Below are 20,495 nucleotides of genomic sequence, written 5' to 3' on the forward strand. Positions count from 1 at the left end.
CCTTCACTTCTGAGGATCAAACAGAATCTTAAGTGTTTTAAAGCTTATCATTGTTATATTTAAATAACTGCAAGTTAAGGAAGGTTAAAAGTTATCCTCAAATACTGCCTGTTTTGTTTTAATATGAAAGCACATACCTGTGCTAAGGTTTCTTTTAAGAAAATGACAATTTAAAAACTTACTAGGTGAAATCATTTAATTGACCACTCGACCTATAATATTGGTATTACAAAAACCTCAGTGTTTTACACTGCATATGTGGTCCTAGTGGCTTTATAGACTGTTGTTCAATGCATATGAACTGATGCAAACATTTATTTAACACGCTCTGAAAAGTAAAATTACTATTTTAGTGCTTTTATTCAAAACATAAGACATCTAAAGGATTTCTAAAACAGCAATCTTTGAAAAATATAGGACACTTCTGTTGACAAAGATTTAATTAAATTCTTCAGCTTCCAGATTCAGTAAGATTCTTGAACAGCTATGAAAGCAAAGTATAACATCAACAAGTTGAAGATCTCCCTTTAATATGCCATTCTTCACCGGCCACTCCTGTGGCAAAGTATTTGTGAGGCAATACTTGTTTCTATTTGTGCCTAGGGAAGCCCTGAAGTTACAAGTCACTGAAATTAGCCCTGTTTCAAAAGCAGGAGGTTAGACCAGATGATCTTTACAGGGTCCTTTTCCAACTTCACTTATTACGAAAGCAGATCTTTTATTCAGACCTAGAATTAATCACCCAAAATGTATTCTCCTAAACTTTCTTAATGTGGAAGTTGTTCGAACACTACTGGATTGAGGGATTTTTAAGGGAAGGGATATAAGACCAGCACTTAAAAGAGAATTATTATCGAGTCACACCGTAAACAGAAACCCTTCGTCCCAAGAGACACATTTCAGTAGCAATAGATCCTGCAAAGCTTGCATTTCTGTTGATGCATCTCAACTCCATATTCCTTCCCATACAGTCACATTCATTCCCTTCTCCTGTGCTCTCACGTCTTTCTGCTCCCAACAGTACTCAATTCTGCCCACTCTGCCACTGAGACTAGAAATGTTGCTCACAGTCCTGTCAAAAGTAATACATACATAAGTGCTTTTTTCCCCAACTATTTACTATTCTCTTATCATAGGGAGGCTGTTGTTATTACAGTCTGAAAGTTGAAAGCGCGTAAGATGTAGCTCAGAGTTAATTGAACTGTATTACAATCATATGCTTACAAAGACAAAAAAACAGAGACAGCAGAATATTCGTGATACGTTCTGATAAAATTGTGTTTCTCTTAGGCTTGTTGACACAAAAGCAGTATTTTCCCACAAACAATCTGGCTATCAACATGAGTAAGTACTCATTCTAGTTCACCATCTTTTTTCATGGGCAGAAAAAAAAACAAAGACAAATCAAAAACAGGACCAGATTTCAAAGAGGACGTTATCTTAGATGAAAAGAAGCAGAGCACACAGATCAAATGAGAAGTGAAGCCATAAGAACACCACCTAATAATACGGCCTTTATGCATAAGAAGTTTCAAGAGACTTTCAGAGCTCTTCATACGGGGCAGCACTTCTTTCTGGTGACATCCATTTACAGTGCCTCTCTGCTAAGTATTTCAGCACTAGAAATTTCAATTAATAAAGCCTTCTAAAGGAACAGAAAGGGAAATAACATCAAAAAAACATTACAGTGGAACAAAAAAGATCAAAAGAAAACAGCTGTTTAAAAAATCTGTCAAAAGGAAAGAAACATAAAAAGAGACCTTTATCATGACAGCATATTTACACGTAAACACCTTAAACAGACAGATTTGTAATGAGCTTCTTGATGTTCATTTTTAAACAAGGGAACTGTCAGATAAAGCAATTCCTCCTCAGATTTAAGAAGTGTCACATACTGCTGGAAAGACACAGGCAAGTATGACCAATGTTGATGTCAGTACTTTTCTCCACAAGTGTAGAGAATTCATGTAATATATTATATGAACTGTTTGTAAATTGGCCATCTGTTTTCACACACCTCCACGTAAACTAAGCAAAAAGTGTAAAAATAGAAAAATCTTCAGTACTATTGCCAGTGAGACCCAGCACATTAACACTGTTCCTGTTAGCACTGAAAACTCTTATGTGCATTTCACCGTCAATCTGGACCACTTACTTTTCATTCAAGGACCCCATTCCTTACATCTGTACTCTGTGTAACCCACATCACTCCTAGCACCCCGTCTGGAAGGGAACAGTTAATCTCTGGGAGCGGTTTGATGGTAAGACAATCCAGGACTGCTTCACAGGCAGTGAAGACAGTCCAAGACCTTTGTTTTTTCACTTTGTGATACCACTACCCCAAAAGACCCTGCCATTTCATACACTATCCCAGAAACTCTCCAAACAGCACCAATCTGTACTGACAGGTAATGAAAGAAGGACTATGACAGTTTGGAAGTCCTCATCATTTAATTTCTCATTATCAGTGAAGGGCAACTATACTCTTCAATTGAACAGCTTGCTCACTTGCAGTACCATACCTTCTCTGGATGTCCAATTCTTCTTGTGATGGGCCATTTTGTACTTGAGAGGGAAGCTGTGAATTCTGTCGAGGCAACGTAGGACCTAAAAGTGAAGACAGATCATAAATCAATGGTCTGGACTTCTACTCCGTGAGGGGGGGGGGAAGAGTGCAACAATCTAGGCACATGAACAGCCACTGCATGACATAGAAGCTATCTACTCCTGCTTTGTAAGCCAAACAAGCTCAACAACATAATACAGCAAATAAAAGCTGCAACAAACATTACCTGATCTGCAAAATGGATTTATTTCACATGGATGAAACTTTTACAGAAATGCAAAACAAGTTTTTATAGATGATGGGACTTAACAAAAGCTTTGAAAAGCACCCATGTCTGTTCTTTTCTTAAAACAGTGAGCAAATGTTCTTGGAGGAATAGAAAAGGCTCAAAAACTATAGCACTCACCTAAATAGAACACTGGAAGTTAAAAAAAAAAAAAGAAAAAAAGAAGAACAGGAGAAAAAAAACATCAGAAGCTTATCACCATACTGAAAGAAGGAAAACAAAGTACGTTTCTACAAATCACACCAAAACCAAAATTCACTCAGATTTTAGCTTCTCAACTTGGATCAGAGAAAATCCTTTTTGGGGTAGGCAAATATTGTATCAAAAGAAAAAGGCACATAACTATTGCAAAAACTGCACGCTCTACTAAACACAAGAGATGTAAACGAGAAGGACATCACTTATCTGTGACTTTTTACTGGTGGGCAATTCTAAAAGCAAAGAGGCTTTCCTACTTTGCTTGCAAATACCTGTACAGTACAAAATTATTTAAGAATTAACAAAATTGAAGGACAGAAAATTGGAATTGCATACAGGACATAGTAAATGCTTTTTTTTTTTTTTTAAAGCTAAAATGGTTGGTAAAACAAAATCAATTAGATGGCAGCTACATCTAAGATTACAGAACTTAGCATCAAAGAGAAGCAGGATAATAAAAATTGATCCATTTCCAAGGAGGTCCCAAAGCAAAACAGGAATTTCTTGCCAAGATTCCACAAAAGTAGTTAAGAGTGGGGGGGTTGTAATGAGATCTCATCCATCTCAAATGTCAAAATGTAGATGCCGTTTGCCATCTGAACTTGGGAAAGTCATCCAAAACATAAAGAGATCATATGCAACACACTGAGACATAAAGGACAGTTAATCTGCCTCAGATTCAGCAAACAAGTGCCCTGTTCAAAGGCAACACAACAACAACAAGGTTACTCAAAAAAACAGCACTGTATTCTTTCCACTGTCATCATGCATTCAACGGATCCTAAATACGCTAAAACTTTCTGTATCCTACAGTTAAAGTGTAACATATAAACTTACTTATAAAATACAGAAGTGGAAAGCGTATTACAGAGGTTATCTTTCTTATTTATTTTTTTCAGCGAGCATCAGGTCCTCATGTCCAAGTGCACGAAAAAAAAAGTGCCTTGGATGCACTACTTTTGCTTGGAGCATCATTAAGAGCTATCAACAAATGTGAATCTTTATTACTTTTGATGCAGAAGACCTACCTATAATGACAATTAATAATAAAATTGTCAGTAAACGGAAATATACTGGTCATCTGGAAAGTTTTTCTGCTTTAAAACTTCTGAAATTAGATTTCTCTGCTCATCTTCCCTGCATGACAGCTGCCAGGCTTTTATGCCCATTAAGCTGTGACTGAAGCTCTCAGGCAGCCCAGGAAGCAGCCTGGCTGTCTGCACCATGCTCCAGCCTTTCATGGCCTTTTAGAATTAGACACTATCCAGGAGCAGCTGTATGGCTGCACAAAGGTACTGGATGCCACTAAGTGCTGGCTACGTCTCACATATCCCTTTCAATCAGACCTGTCATTTATCAGAACAAACCACATAGGTCTAAGCATTAGAAAACAAAGAACAGAAATTAGAAAAAAATAAGAACAACTTTTGATGATGGCTTTGCTCATTCACTAACTGGAACTATAACACAGTGGAAACAACTAGATCAAACCTACACCCACATAAAGTGTTCACTGAAGACAGAAGGAAAAGGAGGGAAATGAAGTAACACAGATCGGTTGTTGTATCTTGCTTTTGTTATTCTACAAACAGAATTTGTACTTAAAATGATCATGTTCTACCATGGATCACAGCTTTGTGTCTCATTGCCTCAAACTTCTTTGCAGAATACATGGTGCCAAAACACACAAGCCAAGCTTGCAGAACCTAATCAACCCACCCTAGCAAGTTCTGGTACTTCCTTTGCATCTGTACATGCAAGAAACCCAAACACCTGCTAACAATTAACACGGTTAGGTTTAGAACCTCACATTTTTGCCATAAGAAAATGCAACCTGAGCATAACAAAGGCTTTTAGAAAAGAAATGGTGAGCTGCAGAGCCATCTGGCCTGTTCACCAACAAGTTTCTCTCTGCAAACACACACTTATAAAAACCCCACCATGCTGATGGATGTAGGCAAGTTAGAAGGTACACATCAAGTGGCAAAGCATATGTCTGATGCTATAAATTCATTTGTTTCAACAGCCAAGACCACCACTTCCTTGCTAAACTGCAACCCTTCAGAAGGGGGGCAAGATGCTATAAAAACTTAAAGCAGAAGCAAGCAGGAGCTGGGTAATAAAAAGCTTTCTCAGAGGCTTCAGGATACTTCAGTAACATCAAGCTCACAGAGAAGCAACCACAGACCCTGCTTGGAAGAAGCCTGAAGCAGCAGGATTACTATCTTGAAAGATCAGTAGAAACCAAGTACAACGTGAGACTGAATGGTCCACGCATTTTAAGTTTCAAGGAAAATCTAACATCTTTCCTTCTCTCAGGAATGTACAGACAGTGCACTCTGGCATATTTTAACAGAGGATATGATTTCATATTTCATCCATCTCCTTTAAAGGCTTTCCGTTTTTCAGCCTGTTCTCACCTTTGCATCCCCCTTTCTCTGCAACAGTTTGGACAACTGGCTAATGAGAGATGGACTGGAAATCCAATGCATCAGGAATCTCCCCAGGGGAAAAGCCTGCCAAAGCTGCCTCGCCCAGCAGGTCAGGGTCTGTCCTGGTTCTTCCCACAGATGACTCTTGGCACCACTCAAAGCAGGACATCAGGCTGCAGGCAGCTGCATGGGCCAAATTAAGCATCTGCAGTATCACCTTTCTAAAATTGACTTAACTCCACATGACTGTTCAAGAGCTGAATTTATTAATTCCAGTTGCATAATGCTATGAAGGTGCAGCTAGCATGTTGGCAGCAGAAACGCATGATTTTCTCAATGCCTTTCAGCCTGCTTTCCCCCCACCCCTCAGTATCTGCAATTATATTGTCCTGCTCTGGAGCTTTACTTCAAACTCTTCACCTCGCCTTTTTTAACATCCCTTGTCTTACCTTAGTAGCATTGCCAAAGCACCTGAAGTCAGTACATTCCTGCAAGGCAGTAACCATAAAAAACAGCAGGGTATCTACTATTCGATATAGGAACAGTCTATGAACTACAGGATATCCAAGGACCTGTACAAGGTCTATACAACACTACAGAAGTGCATCTCTTCATTTAGTTTGCTTCAACAGGCTTGCTTCAGAGCTAGTCATACAGGGGTAGGTCAAGCCAACAAACGTATAAAAATGCAACTCCAATACAACTGCACTGTTCAGAATACAGCAGTAAAATACAAGCTTTTAAAAATCAAGTGTCTTTAGAAAAACTTGACCAACTGTATCACAGGAAATTTATTTGGGGGTGAAGATATACAGAGAAGTAGTTATAAAAACAACCCAGTGAATTCCCATTGCTTAATTCCTCAGCGTATCAGCGCCAAAACTACATAACATATCCATTATGTAGCCTGATATTCCAATCTAAGTAGGAATGACTTTTCAAGGACAAATGCAGTGAAAGCAGACAGCAAGTTAATTTGTATAGGCAAACGCTATAAAGGTAAGTGCATTAAGAATAGTAATGAAAGCCTTTTCTAAAAGGTTATAAAGGACAACTTGAACAGATCTACCAAGCAAAGAACACACTCCAGACGAGAGTTCAAAACTAGAACAAAAAGATACAATTCTGCTGTGGAATGTAAGAACTTTTATAATGCAATAATAAAATTGTGTATTTTAAAATAAATGCTTTTTCATCTTTTTAAACAAATGGAAAACAGACTTTATTTATTTCCCACTACCAATCCCTAAAATAGGAAAAGTAGCAATGGCAAAGTAAGCTCTTATTTGTCTCTACTTCTTCTGCTCAGAGCCTGTCCTACTGCTGTGCATCACAGAATAAAACCTTGGCAGTGCTGCTATCTACTCCTCAGCAAAAGCAAAGTGGCACCACTCACCTAGACCTAGATTTGGATTAGGGATTCATAAATAAAATTACAGCAGTCAAAAACCAGGGCATTAACAAGTAAAAAAAAAAAAACCACTACTCAAGTACTTCTGCATAAGCTAATCATTTTCCATTTAAGACTTCCCAATCCTTCCAATATCTACATCCTCATATATGGCTCTCTTTTTATAACTGCCTTCAATTGAATTAATAGACTCATTTTGATTTATTTTAGCAGAAGGATAAGTAGGTTATTTTTTTCATTCTTTTTATATAGAAAGTCAGTACTTTTCATTTCACTTCAAAGATACTTTTAGTTGATCAAGGTAATAAAAGGGGCCAAGAATAAAAAAGACCTTCAAAAACACATAAAAATACATTTGAATTTGAGTAGAGATAAGCCTTCTATCAAAGCCGGCAGAGACTCCTTATCAGCAGCAGCAGAGCCCTGAAAATAAAACTGCTGGGTGTTACACTTGGCTTGGGAACAAGCTTGTTTGGCGACCTTACGCTTGTGGCTTCCCTCCATACCACCATTCTACATAGGAGGAAACAGAGACAAAAGCTTCTAGAATATAATACTAAGGTCACTTAACAAAATCACACAGTATGTCTTTAAAACGAAGTCAAAAGTTAAATATATCAATCTACTGCAAGCTATTACATTTTTTCCCTGATTCTGTAAAAATGTCTTTAAATAGCTATCTTACAAGCAGTAACTGCTTTTGTATAATGCTAAAGAATTGAACGTTTATAACAAAGTGATATTTCCTCAATTACATTCTTGACTGTATGACAAAGCTGCTTGAAAAAGGCTTCAGATTTAGTCTAGCTACAAATTCTACTGGGAATATTTAAGACAAATACAACTCTCAGGAGAAAAATATATTATCCAATGCTTATTAAACAGAACTTTATCCATAAAATTAATATACTTTTACCTATGATTGCTATTCAGTTAAGACCAACTATCACTTTTTCATGAAATTCTCTGGATTTCCAGTCCAAACCTCAACACTTCCATGTGATGTAACAGTTATCCTCAATAACCATACAAATCAGAAATACCACAAAGGTAAAACTTAGAGGTGAGCATATCACTGAAAACTGAGCAACTCCCCCTGCCCTTCTCCATACCACAAAGAAGTTGATGATCGTTTTGATAATCTTACACGCAACTCAACTGGAAATATTTTGTCTAAGCAGCAGCTCAATTTATTTCATATCAGGATTTTGGCATATAAATCAGGATTGGTTATTACAGAAGCTAACAGTTAAAAAAACCTCTCTTTAATCAATCCAATATACAAAAACAAGAGGAAAAGCTTACTACCAAAAACAGAGATATTAGCTTGCTCTTGACAACACAGGTAATACCATGTCACATTCCTATATTCTGACAGGGAGTGCTGACAGCCTGCTCCAGAGTCACCGAAAGGACAGGTACTGAATAATTACACCATTGCAGCAGAATCATTTTTCTCTTGATACAAGTTTTAGCATGATGAGAAACACAAGAGTGCAAGGAGAAGCTCTCCTTCCCCTACTTCCCGTGTACTTCTCATTTCAGCCTCCTATAATCTCTATACGTAATACCATGAGGCAACTCCAGTTTCCACCCCCAGTTTGTATTTCCCAAAGACGCTAAATTATTCAGTCTATCATATGAATAAGTCCATTCAAAGATTTAATTAACTATCTTGCCAAAAGAGAAAGGACCATATGTAGCTGTAATTCCAAAGCTGTGAATAAAGCATGCATTTTTTCTTCTGTAAAGGTTTGATTCTTTAATAACTAAACAACCTAACTCCCAGGGTTACTAATCATTTTAAAGAAACATGACTTCCAGTTCCCTTTTTACTGTTGGATCAGCAAAATAAAGACATCTTGGGAAGGAAAAGGTTCTTCTCTTCTTCCTGATTTTCATATGAATTAACACATGATGTAAACAAAAAAAAAAAAAACCCAAAAATTGAATCCTACATGCGCATGATTATATTAAAAAGAATTAGTATAGGCTTACTGACAGTTGTACAACACCTTTCAGTTTTCCCTCACCAGCTTTCACTGCAAACAACTTTAAGAAGCAAACTGCAAATATACCTGTTTTCTTCTGTTAGCAAAGCCTTCCTGGGACTAAAGACAAAGGTGCTACAAAATAATACTACTTCCAAAAACATATTCTGCAGTAAAACTGAATGATATCTGTCATCTTTATTCAAGACAATTAAGACCAATTACCAAATACCTGGAACACACAGCATGCAACCTTTAAGCCAGAAATCTTCTTCAAATGACCTCTTAAACTGATGACATATTTGTCATTTGGATAAGGTGTAGTACCTCTTGACTGCCTGCAACAATTACTTTAATGAAATCTTCCCAAGTGAGTGCCAGAAACAAAGTTTGGTTTCTTTTAATACATCTCCTGAGCAGGAGTCCGTAGCCTCAGTAGGCTGCCTTCAAGTCTCAGCAGAAGGCTTCCACTCTGCATGCTGTCCTTCTGATATGGTGTGCAGGGGGCCCAGCTGCTCTGCTGGTCTGCTCAGCAGAAGCACAGGGATTGCTTACACAGCTACTGCAGCCACACAAAATTGAGTGAGAACACATTCAGTTCTGTATTATTCCAATAACCAACATTCAAATGCAAGAGAAATTGCAATAATCACATAATCAGCACTCCATATCAAGGAGAGAAAAAAAACTAGACATGCAGCACATTTCAAACAGTTTCACTGCCAAGCCAGCTTTGAGAAAAACACTTTTTATTTTTTTAAATCAGGAAATTGCTGTTTACAGTAATGTTTTTCTTCTGCTCCAACTTCCAACGCTTTCACTCTGCCTTCTAAGCTCGTTCGAATGACAAAACGCCTGTTGTGCTCAGTACTGCATGCACCCTGTCTATCCCTGCAAGTCCACTAGAGGGAGAGAGATACTAAACTAAGCTTGCAACGAGGCCACTACGAGTAGAAGACCAAGGACATTTTTCCAATACATGCAGGAGAAGGAGATGAAGACTACATAATTTAAAAAAAAAAAAAAAAAAAGAGTAAGCTCTAACAGCTCCCTGGCAAACCAAAAGCACATCAACAAAATAATCTTTAATATTCCCCAGAAGTCATTTAGATTTCTGTGAACCTTAGCATAAAGCCACAGCTTTATGAATTTCTTAACAGTACACTCAGCTAGCATTAAAACTGGATTTCCTTCTACGAATAAAAATAACCAAAGTGCTGAAAGGAATTACCAAAATGAAAAACACAGCGGGAAATAAGGATACTGCAAGAATCAAACTTCCATTGTAAGCAATTTTGTAGAAGTGAGGTTTATCTATGCTGGATTTTATTACTTAGATTTTAAATGTTCTTTTAGATACACCAAGAAACACGGCAGTTTCTTTTGTTTTATTTTACAGGAAAGACAAGCTCTCCTCTTTAGGTACACATTTTTGAAGCAGTATCACAACAACAGCTAAGATACACATCATACAAACTTTTACAAGTCTAGCAGGTAAATAGGAAAAAACAAAACCAACCAATATATAGCATGTTGCCTTTCATGTACTAAAACAAACTGTATGTATGCATGTGAATGCTTTTACAACCAGCACTGCAAAATGAGATGGTTTGATAATAAACACCTGGAGCACATGAAACATTTACAGTCAAATAGTCCTTAGGAAAAGAGAACTCTAAGAGAAAACATCCAGGCAGAACAGGATACACAACTGGATTACTTCAGGTGGCAAAAGACATCTTAATTCTAGCTACCCTTTATTCTTTGGCCTCATATACAAGCACTGCAGAATGCATCATCCCTCTTGGTGCAGACAACTTAGAATCTAAAGGCAAGTTCTTGAAACAACTATCACAATGAAAAACCCAAAAGTCACCTTTCTTTTTTTTTTTTTTTGCTGCAGTTAGGACAGCTGTAGTAAGGTTACCCACAGCATCTCTTATACAAGAGAAAAAAACCTGGCACAGAAGAACTCTCTCTTGTTACAAGGGCAAACTTTAAAATTTAATGAGGACAAAAGAATTCTATTTGATTACATGAACACGAAAGTCTCTAGAAAGTCTTGTAAAATAAAATCTCCCTCTGTGGATGTCCCAATGTTATACTGATCATTTTGCTGTAATATCTATCTAGAATAGATCACAGATACCACATGAAAACCTAAAGCCATTAAATTCACCACTAAGAATTAAATCTTCAATATCACCTATTCTCCCACTGAAAGAGAACAAATGAAATAATAGATTTGTTGTCTAAGTTGTATGTGCTCATCTCAATGTTACTCCTAGGATCTGAAGTCTTGATGCAAGAGAACTGTATGGTAAGAACATTATTCTACTATCAAGAGGACAACACCAATTCCTAAGTTCAGAAGTAAAAAAAAAAAAAGTCTAAAATGTTCATGATAAACAATTACTCCTCAAGAAGGAAAAATACTGATACATATTAAAAACACTGAATAGTTTTAGAAATCCTGAAAAATATCCTGATTAAGAGTTACACATTTCTTGATCAGGCATTTTTTTTGTTTCCCAAAAAAAGTCGAGTCAGTAAGTTTCTACATATAAGTGATGCCACGAAAATGGATTGTTTTTAGAACTGCATCCACACGGACAGCATCAGGTTGAGAAGCACTATTAGTCAGTAGCAGTTCAGTACACAAAACACCCAAATAATTAAATGGACTAGAGGCTTAATCATGGCTAGAAGACCTACTGACTTCTCTGCATAAACATTTGAATTTTTTCATCCCTATTTGATCTACCTCCAAAAAAAAAAAAAAAGTTAAAAGACTTACCAGCTTCCTGGGAATTTAATACTTCTAAGGCATGCATCATGGCACTTGCAAAGACATTGGCATCTTCTTTGCTGCCAAAATTCAGACCATACACTTGTCTAGCATCACGCCACTGATGGAAGGTCTGTGTAGCCTGATTGTACTTGAGCCCTTTTGGAATGGCACAGTTTATTACCACCTACAACAGTTAACAAATGGAATAAATAAAATTGCTGTTTCATTGCAAGTTTCATTTCAATTTTATGGAGCAATATAAACAGTTTTGATTTTTGGTAACAGAGTAGTTGTGCAAATGCATCCAGATTTCAGAGACTGCCTTGGTCTTCCATTAACCTCAGAGTACTTGTTGAAAATATACATATATTCTAACGAACTTATCACCTTCCTCCTGTGGATGCTGCATCCCTTAGCTTGCAGCACTTTCAGCAGCAGTTTACATGGACTTCTACTATGCATCATAAGGCATCATCCTGCAAAATTGTTACAGCTCACACAAATGGTGATAAATTCTAACCAGTACAACCATTTATTACCAGCCATCCAAAAGATCTCATTGCATTTGGTAACTATATGCTCTCAGCTTTTTCCACTGACTATCAAAAAGAAAATTGTCCTCAGATGAATACACAGGTACTATTTATTACTTGCAGCAAGTTTTTAGTGACAAATCACACAAGGTATTTTCAGTCTATGCCCCAGGTACATGTTAGAAGATAAACAGAAGAGAAGCATTTCATGAAAAGCTGGAAAAGGGGTTATATAAAGAAATTCTCCTCAAACAAAAAAAGACTACAACTCCACCCCAAGTTATCACAAAGCACAGCAAATTTTACAAGAGTGCCAGTCAGTTATTTAATCAAGATCTATTAAATTCTTCATTGAGGAATTACAATATTATCAGTTCTGCTCCCCTCTCAAGCTCTCAGAGTAGTAGATTTTTTTTTTTAATAAATTGCTCTGAGGAAATGAGTAACCATTTAGCTAACTGCAGAGAACAGGGAAGAACAGAAGTCCTTAGACCCAAACTCTGACTTAAAAAGAGAATCGCATCATTTACATCTACACTACCACTCCTCCTTCCCAGAAAGGAAAGGTGAATACTGTACCAGGAGAATAATTTTAAATGTATACAAAGTGCTTAGTTTTATGGGGAAAAAGTCATAATAAAGTTTCCTTATTTGAATTCAAAATGAAAGTATATTTACTACTTGAAGTTCCCACATTACCAAAGATGCATTTCTTAGTGTTAAAAAGAAGCAAAAAATTAACGTTCGTATTCAGAATTTTTAGAGATTCACCTACCTGATGATCTTGAATCTTCCTGCCCACAACTCTGAACGTGTTGTTGCCTGTGTGATGATATATGTGAACTCTGCTGAATCCAGTTGATCCACCAGCTGGTACCCATTTCTTATTGGCATCATCGTAGACCATTACAGCAGCTCGTGCTTGGCAGATACTCTGTTCGCTGTTAACATACAAGTATTTCAGATCAGAACATTAAGATTACTTCAGGCAAATTCTTTTCACTCAAAAAGTTGAAGTAGCACTCCTTGCAGCTTTCTTACTTTCCGTTAACTCAAAACTGCTATCACTTTGACATTTTGCTAACAGGCAATCATTCTGAACATGTACAGTCAAGACAAATGCAGTATAACTACTAATGAAAAAAGCATTTACTTTTTTTTTTTCCTGCACTTTTTCTTAGCGGTTTTCTTTATGTGTTTTCTTTTATCCTCTCCATCAACTATGAGCTTTCTAATTAAACACTAAAGCTACATGCAACATTTTGGACTACTAGTAAAGAGCAAATAATCTGGAACTGTACAAGCTTCATACAATTTGCATTTTCCAAGGGGTAACTAATTCTACAAGAAGTTAAGACTGCAATGTCCAGGCTCCTATTAATATGTATGAGGAAACGAATGCAACTGCATGCATACATAGATGCTAGGATGATGTTCAGCACACACAAGTTAATCTACCCATAAATGAAATGCTTTTTGGTTTTGATATATTTTACATCAGTTCACACCTAGAATTTACATTTCCTTCCTAAGTAAGTGTTCTGCTAATTACTGAAAACTGCAATTTCAACATCAGAGGACTTTATTGACATTCACAGCTAATCCTGATTACAGCAGTCATCCGGAAGCTAAGGTACAGCCTAAAATTAAAGGCAGAAAATCACAAATGGCATCATAATAGAAATGAAACTAAGGAAAGCAGAATGTACTGTAAACATGATTTATTGCAGGGGTGTGGATGGGACAACACAAATTGTCTTTGCGGGAAAAGTCCAGATGCAGACAGGACATAAAAATAGAAAGGAATGATTTCTTATCAGTATGCCAAATTCTCTGAACATTGCACTTCAGCAGACCCAGCATTACAGAAAACACATGAGATGCCTGGCTTGCAAGGAATGCAGTGCACCATTTGGAGAACAGAGAAAACTGAGGAGACATGCTTCTTTTTTTTCTTTTTAATAAATAACAAAAGGACAGTAACGAAATATTTGTTCATAACATATAAAGGTGGAGAAGACAACTCCCCCCACATTCCTACTGAAAGACATCAAGAGATTTTCCAATATCTCATCTGCATCTCCTGACACAAGAAAATACAGAAACACATCCAGCCGTTTTGCTAGCTTTCAGTAACAATGGTTTTGACAAAACACTGCACCAATTTCCATCACACTTCCCCCATGGCTTTCTAGCTAACAGAGTAAATGCTCAACACCAGAATGGTGGAGAAGAAAGAATACAGAGATCATGCTTCCTACAGCAGCGACAGATTCAAGATCAGGTGAAGAAATACACTCTCAATTCTAGAATGACATGTATTCTAATCTCACTATCTAAGCTCATAACAGGAGAACAATCTCTCAGTGGGCCACCTTTTTTGCAGACAGAAATTAGGTGAACACAAGTAGAGTAAGAGTATAACGTATGAACTATACTGGGAAAAGAAGCACTGTATACATATCTTAAAATCTATCGCTTAGACCTGAAGGACCACATCTGGTCCAAAGAGAAATGCAAAGACTCTTGTAATCCTGTAAATAAAACAAGCTGCAAATCTCAGATGCTTCACAAGTCGTATTAAAAAGCACAGCACAGGTAGATGGTGTTCCTTCATCTGAGAGGAACACAATTCAAGAACATATTAGATTTCCCTATTTAGAGTCTTCTGGCAACAATCTTGGCAATGTTCAGATCCAGAAGTGCTCTGCACTGATCACAAAGTACAAAATAAACAGCAGTGGTTTTCTACATCACATTGTAGTTTTTCTGAACCTACAACAGTTTTGCTACATCTGAATCTGGGTTCACCTTAAGCATGATAAACCATACGTGACAGGACAGAGATACTGATTTGGAAACAGAGCCACGTGGTTTGCAGAGTTCCCATCAAAAAATAAATTCATCTCAGACTCACAATCGTGGCAGACAAAAAAAATCATTTAGATCCTATTAAAAATTGAGACAATAAGCTAATACATTCCAATTACAGCACGGTAGTACCAGAGAATGATTAAGTAATGGTACAGTGATCAGAAGACTTAATTAGTCGTACAGACCATCAAATTCAGATGCTCTTTTTCAGTGCCTTCTTATTCTCTGCCCTACCACAGTCCTTCCATGTGGCTAAGCTCTGGAGAAGCTCTGTTTTTACATGATTATTTTTTTTTTTTCCAACATAAGAAAAAAACTACTTATTTTACAACTATTCAGAATGTAAGTGGCACAATTTAAAGCACAAACAAAGCAGCCTTGAGTTCTACTTCCAGCTTTTCTTTAACAACTGTTCTAATTATTTTTAGTTCCACTTTTCAGGCTATGCCTTACAACTGGAAATACTATACAAAAGTCTCAATCACTAATATTTCATGCTCCATTTGAAATAAAATAATTTTCTTAATAGCAGTAGGTAATTCTTACCCATACAAAGATACAGGATGATTCACATCGTTTAAAAAAGGCAAATACCAACAGTTTCCAGTTGACCTACTTGATTATTACAAAATAAGCACTCTACCTTCATTTCACACAAATCCTAAAACTAAAATTTTCACATTGCATGCCTATAATTTTCCTATCCAGGTACCAATTTGAAGGCAGCAAACTCCCCTCCTGCTAACAGCTCCCACCATCCATCACTTTGTTTACCAGCCCGCAGCATTTAAGATAGACAAATGAAACCATTGCTATCAGAAACAAATTAAACCATCACAGTGTGCTAGTCTTTTCCCAGCGTTCAATAATTGTACTTTACTACACAGAGGGAAATGAATTCAATTTCTTTCTCTTAGGAAAAGTTCTGCACTCTAAAATGACTGCTACTTATTGTGAAGAATAGTAGGAAGGCATGATCTCTAGCAGAAATGGATTCTCAGGCCTTCTCTTCGACGTTTATTTGAGTACAACAGCCAACACTACAAACTAAATATGCTAGGCTCCCTCCCAAAATTCTCCTTTTTTAAAACAAGAGTCATACCTGAGCTCCTGACCTCACAAGGCTACACCAAACCAAACAGCCATGAGTGTACCTCACCAGCACGTCACAGGCAGGTCTAATTAAAAACAAGGCTTTATTTTCTTTCCTTGATCCACCTTCTCCAAGGAAAGCACCAAGTTTTATGCAACGACTGTTAACCAGCACCTCACCCATACTCTTCATATTTCTCCACTATACACAAACTTCAGTTCAAAAGGGATGGGAGTCAAATGAAACAGAAGAGTGCTCCTTATCATATTCTTTGTTCTTCACGTTTATTGCACTTCCCTACTGTATTTCCAACAGGAAGAAGGTCTTCACTCATCTCAGTATTTATACGTGACCTCTTTACAGCCCACAGAGGCTGTAATGCCTGTGTTCCTTTGACTGCAGTACTCAACTGTCAGATGTAAGGAGACAACTTCCTTCATCACCTAAAAGCCACTGTGGTATTATTACAGCACACATTTTCAGACAGATTGGGAATGAGCAAGTTCTCTACAGTGATGCAGAGGAACAAATGGAAAAGGGTCATCACCTCCTTGCCATGCCACTAGGCCTTCTAAAGCACCCTTCATTGACTCGCATCTCTACATTTTTTCCTTCTTCTGGTGTATTTCCCAGTGTAACAGTCCCAGGAGCTGTTACATTCTGACTAGCCAACAGAAGCTCTTGCTGGGGTATGTGGGAGAACAAGCAAGACATCTCCCTCCAGCTTCCAAGGCTGCTGCCAAAACACGCAGCTGTTTCCAGGGGCTGACTGCCAGCTCACTGGGCCAGTGGGCTGCAGAACTGAAGTGACAATCTAAATCTTCACTCCATTAAATGAAGTGATTATCTATTTCCAAGTAAACTTGCTGAAATAAGCATGTGAAATGATATCCACAGAAAGGAAGATTTGTGCCTAAACAGCGCTTACCAAACCTTAGGAAACAAAGCATACAAGCCCTCTCCCCAAAATTCAAAGCTTAACAAATATCTGGATAAATATACGTTAGCAACAGTTCTATAGACATAAAGCTCTGACTGTTGAAGCCAACTATTATTCTGAATAAATCCACCTACAGCAATATTATATAAAGCTGAAGACAGGGGGGCTGTTTTTTGTTGGGGGTGGGGGGAAGTAAGGGGAGGTCTGGCACTCAAAAAGCTCACACAGAAAAATATAGTAGTAATGAATCATAAGATTGTTCTTAAGGGAGAATATACTTTCCTCCTCCAGCGATGAGATCATATGGAAAGTTCAAAAACCACAGCAAACTGACCCCTAACAGACATGATTCCTTTGCCCAAATGGAATGTGCTCCCTCTTTCACATTCCAAGTTCTTAAGCTCAGTGCACAGTGACACCAGCAGTCTGCTGAGCTAAGCCTCCCCCAGCAAAGGAGCTGCTTGTTTTCCCTCCATTAAGGGATAAAAAAGGATGAAGGTTGTAGATGATCAAATGCATACAGAGAAGTGCAGGACTGCAGCCATAGAAAAGACAATTCAATATACCAACGAAAGCAAGGAGAAGGTTCAGAACCTGAGCAGTCTCAGCCTTTAGTATGTTACTGATACAACAACTAGAGTCATGTTTGTTAAGTCATATCCACTACCACTTCTTTTGGCTATTCAGTGGTTTTTTTGGCTGGTATTTTCCCAATTCACGGAAACAACATTCCCAAATGAGCAGTCTTTGTAGGTCAGAAAGGAATGGAAAGATGCTGATTCACCAAATGCCTACTTAAGATTTTCAAACTGCAACACATAGCTAGAAAACCACAAACAATCCTAATACTGATGTCTTAAAATGGAATTTTACAAGCAGCACAATGTAGGTCAAAATATCCAGCTCTGTACCTAGGTGGAGTTTTGAAAGATGATTCTCTCTGGTTGTTCCTGAACCCCTACTGGCATGATACAGTGAGAATGTGCGTTCTCCACTCTGTTATTAAAAGAAAATATACCTGGTACTGCAGCACTGCTTTCTATCAACTGAAACAGATACTCCACAAAGTTGGCATGTATTCTAAGCTGCTCATTTGGCTCAATTCAGTAGTTATTTGCTAGCGTATTAAAGTTAATAAGATGTTTCTAATGCCCTTAAGTTACTTTTCTCTCTAACTTACTAACTGAGCAGAAAGAACCTCCATTTTTTTCCTGCACTACAAAAACCTAGCTGAATATGATGCTCCACAGAAGCACTGGGTGCCTGGTACAGCAGAATGAGCCATGTCACCTTGTTGCATCCAACCTCATATAACATGGCTTGGCCACTCCAGGACTTCCGATTGTACAGCATTTAACTCACTTTCTAAGCTTTGGAATAAGAGCAATATGAGACCAGCTGACATACTTAACACCTGCTTCTCATGCAGAATCTTTTTCTGACATTAGGATCACCCTGAGGACAAGACTGGCTGTTGATTTCTTAGAACAGGTCAAACTCATCCACGAGTTACCATTCAACTTGGAGGTGAAAGCAGAGGAAGCAGCTCCAGATTGCTTCACTAACAGCTCCCTTGTAATGTGTTAATTCTTGCCTTTGCTCAGAAAAACCTCTTTTTGACTGATAACTGATTCATTCATCTCTCCCACTTTTTCCTTCTCATGAATTACACAGAACAGACTAGCTGGAGTATCAGAAACCAGACAAATCTGCATGGGAAACTCTCTACTAGACATAAAACCTACTACCACTGAGGCATAAAGGAAGCTGAACCTAAATGCTGGGACTGAAAGCTTGCAAAGGAACAAAGCTTTACTTTTGACACAGTGTTTTGCAATGGTTTATTCTGAAATTTTATTGTTGTACAGCTTTTTTTCTCTCAGTAAATGCCTTCAACAATGAAAATTGCTTCTCAATTTCTGCATAAAATCATTTAACATTATTTAAGAGCAGCCTGTTTTTATAGTAACTAACTCAAGGATACAATTCTTATTTTGCTGAAGATCTGTTCTTTTAGTTTCACAGTTTTATCAACAGACCTGGCAGCAGGTGGCTATTGGAGAGGTTAAGGAAATCACTGCAGGAAGAAAGTATCATTTAAAACAACAGCTGAATCTCAAATGGAAGTATTTTTCATATGATTTCTAAGCCTATGAATTCTATATTTTTAAATATTGTTGCACATTACCACATTTACCATGAAAGTATTCCGTAGAATGGCCAAGCAGTCACTGAGTTGGCAACTGATTACCATCTCTAGGTTTGTCATATGCTGAATCACGTAAAAATACAGCAATTATTCTCATTAGAAGCTGCTATTTAAGTTTGAAAACACATTGGCTTGAGTCAGACAAATGCTCACAGTTCAGAATATTATTTCAGAAATATCAGACATGCAAATTTCTGTACAAATTGTTGTTTGTTTTAATTGATAATAATAAAGTACATGCAAAAATAGTCTGAGAAATTGTAACAATGAATATGTTCTGAACGCAGACAGTACAAGGACTGAGAAACATCACAGAAACCACATGAAAAAGTAACAAATTGTAACTACTCTGTACACAAAAGAAGCCTCTTGTCACTTTAAGCTGGCAAACTGTTACAGCAGACAAAAGAAATGACAATTTGACGTCTTGTTTTTTAAAAAGAAGGAAAAAATCCTTAATTTTGATCATCCATAGTACACACTGCATTCCATAAAACTGGAGATATTCAGAAGTATCAGCTAAATAACAGGGTCCAAGCCAACACACCATCCGCACCACTTCACCCTCCGCAGGTTAACTGCTTCCCTTCATTTTTTCCCTTATTTGTGTTAAAATACTATCTGCATATTTATCTGCTTTGGGGCTGTAAAGGAGGAGCAGTTTTGTCATAAATTGCTGTTCAGATTTAAAGGCTTCCTTATAAATAATTTGGTGTGGAAAAAAATGCAGCACTAGAATGCTATGCCTTCAGAATGCACACACCATCTCGATACAGGCAATACTTTTCAGAGACAAGGTTCCCAATGAAGAACTTACTTTGCACAACCAAACACTGTACATTTGTCCAAGCTCCAAGACCAAAAGAAATAGCAGGTTTACTTGAAATTGCAAGTTGTGAGGAGAAGAAATAAGAGTTTGGATAAACTGGAATTTTATACACAAGATTTGGTCTTCACAAACTTAGCAATAAACTATTTCCTTCAAGTTATTAATAGCTTTCATTAATTAACTTTGAGATAATATTTTTTCAGTGAAGTAACCTCTAAGCAGCAAAAGCAATCTTTTTTCCCCCTAATTTTCTACATTCTTTATCCTATCAAGAATCATCAAAATGTTTTCCAACAGAAATTTTGAAAAATATCTGAACTATGTGCTGGCTGGCTGTTTCAT

At 37.3% G+C, this 20,495-nt stretch overlaps 1 protein-coding gene across 11 annotated transcripts in view; it reads right to left on the reverse strand.

The window, feature by feature from the left end:
• The window catches only part of ENAH (ENAH actin regulator), an 88,397-nt gene that overhangs the window by 29,847 nt on the left and 38,055 nt on the right, over positions 1-20,495 (reverse strand). For 5 of the 11 annotated variants that reach the window (XM_042874942.1, XM_042874911.1, XM_042874895.1 and 2 more), the window contains exons 2-5: positions 12,984-13,149; positions 11,682-11,859; positions 2,973-2,984; positions 2,523-2,607 (exon numbers count right to left, since the gene is read on the reverse strand). In XM_042874942.1, the coding sequence (XP_042730876.1) occupies positions 2,523-2,607; positions 2,973-2,984; positions 11,682-11,859; positions 12,984-13,149 (441 nt within the window). Of the gene's footprint in view, positions 1-2,522; positions 2,608-2,972; positions 2,985-9,116; positions 9,326-11,681; positions 11,860-12,983; positions 13,150-20,495 lie in introns of those variants that run through there. The other 6 variants (XM_042874916.1, XM_042874901.1, XM_042874983.1 and 3 more) reach the window with 2 other exon arrangements.

This window comes from Lagopus leucura, unplaced genomic scaffold, assembly GCF_019238085.1.
Source record: "Lagopus leucura isolate 7727_CA_CO unplaced genomic scaffold, USGS_WTPT01 Super-Scaffold_73, whole genome shotgun sequence".
NCBI classification, from domain to species: Eukaryota; Metazoa; Chordata; class Aves; order Galliformes; family Phasianidae; genus Lagopus; species Lagopus leucura.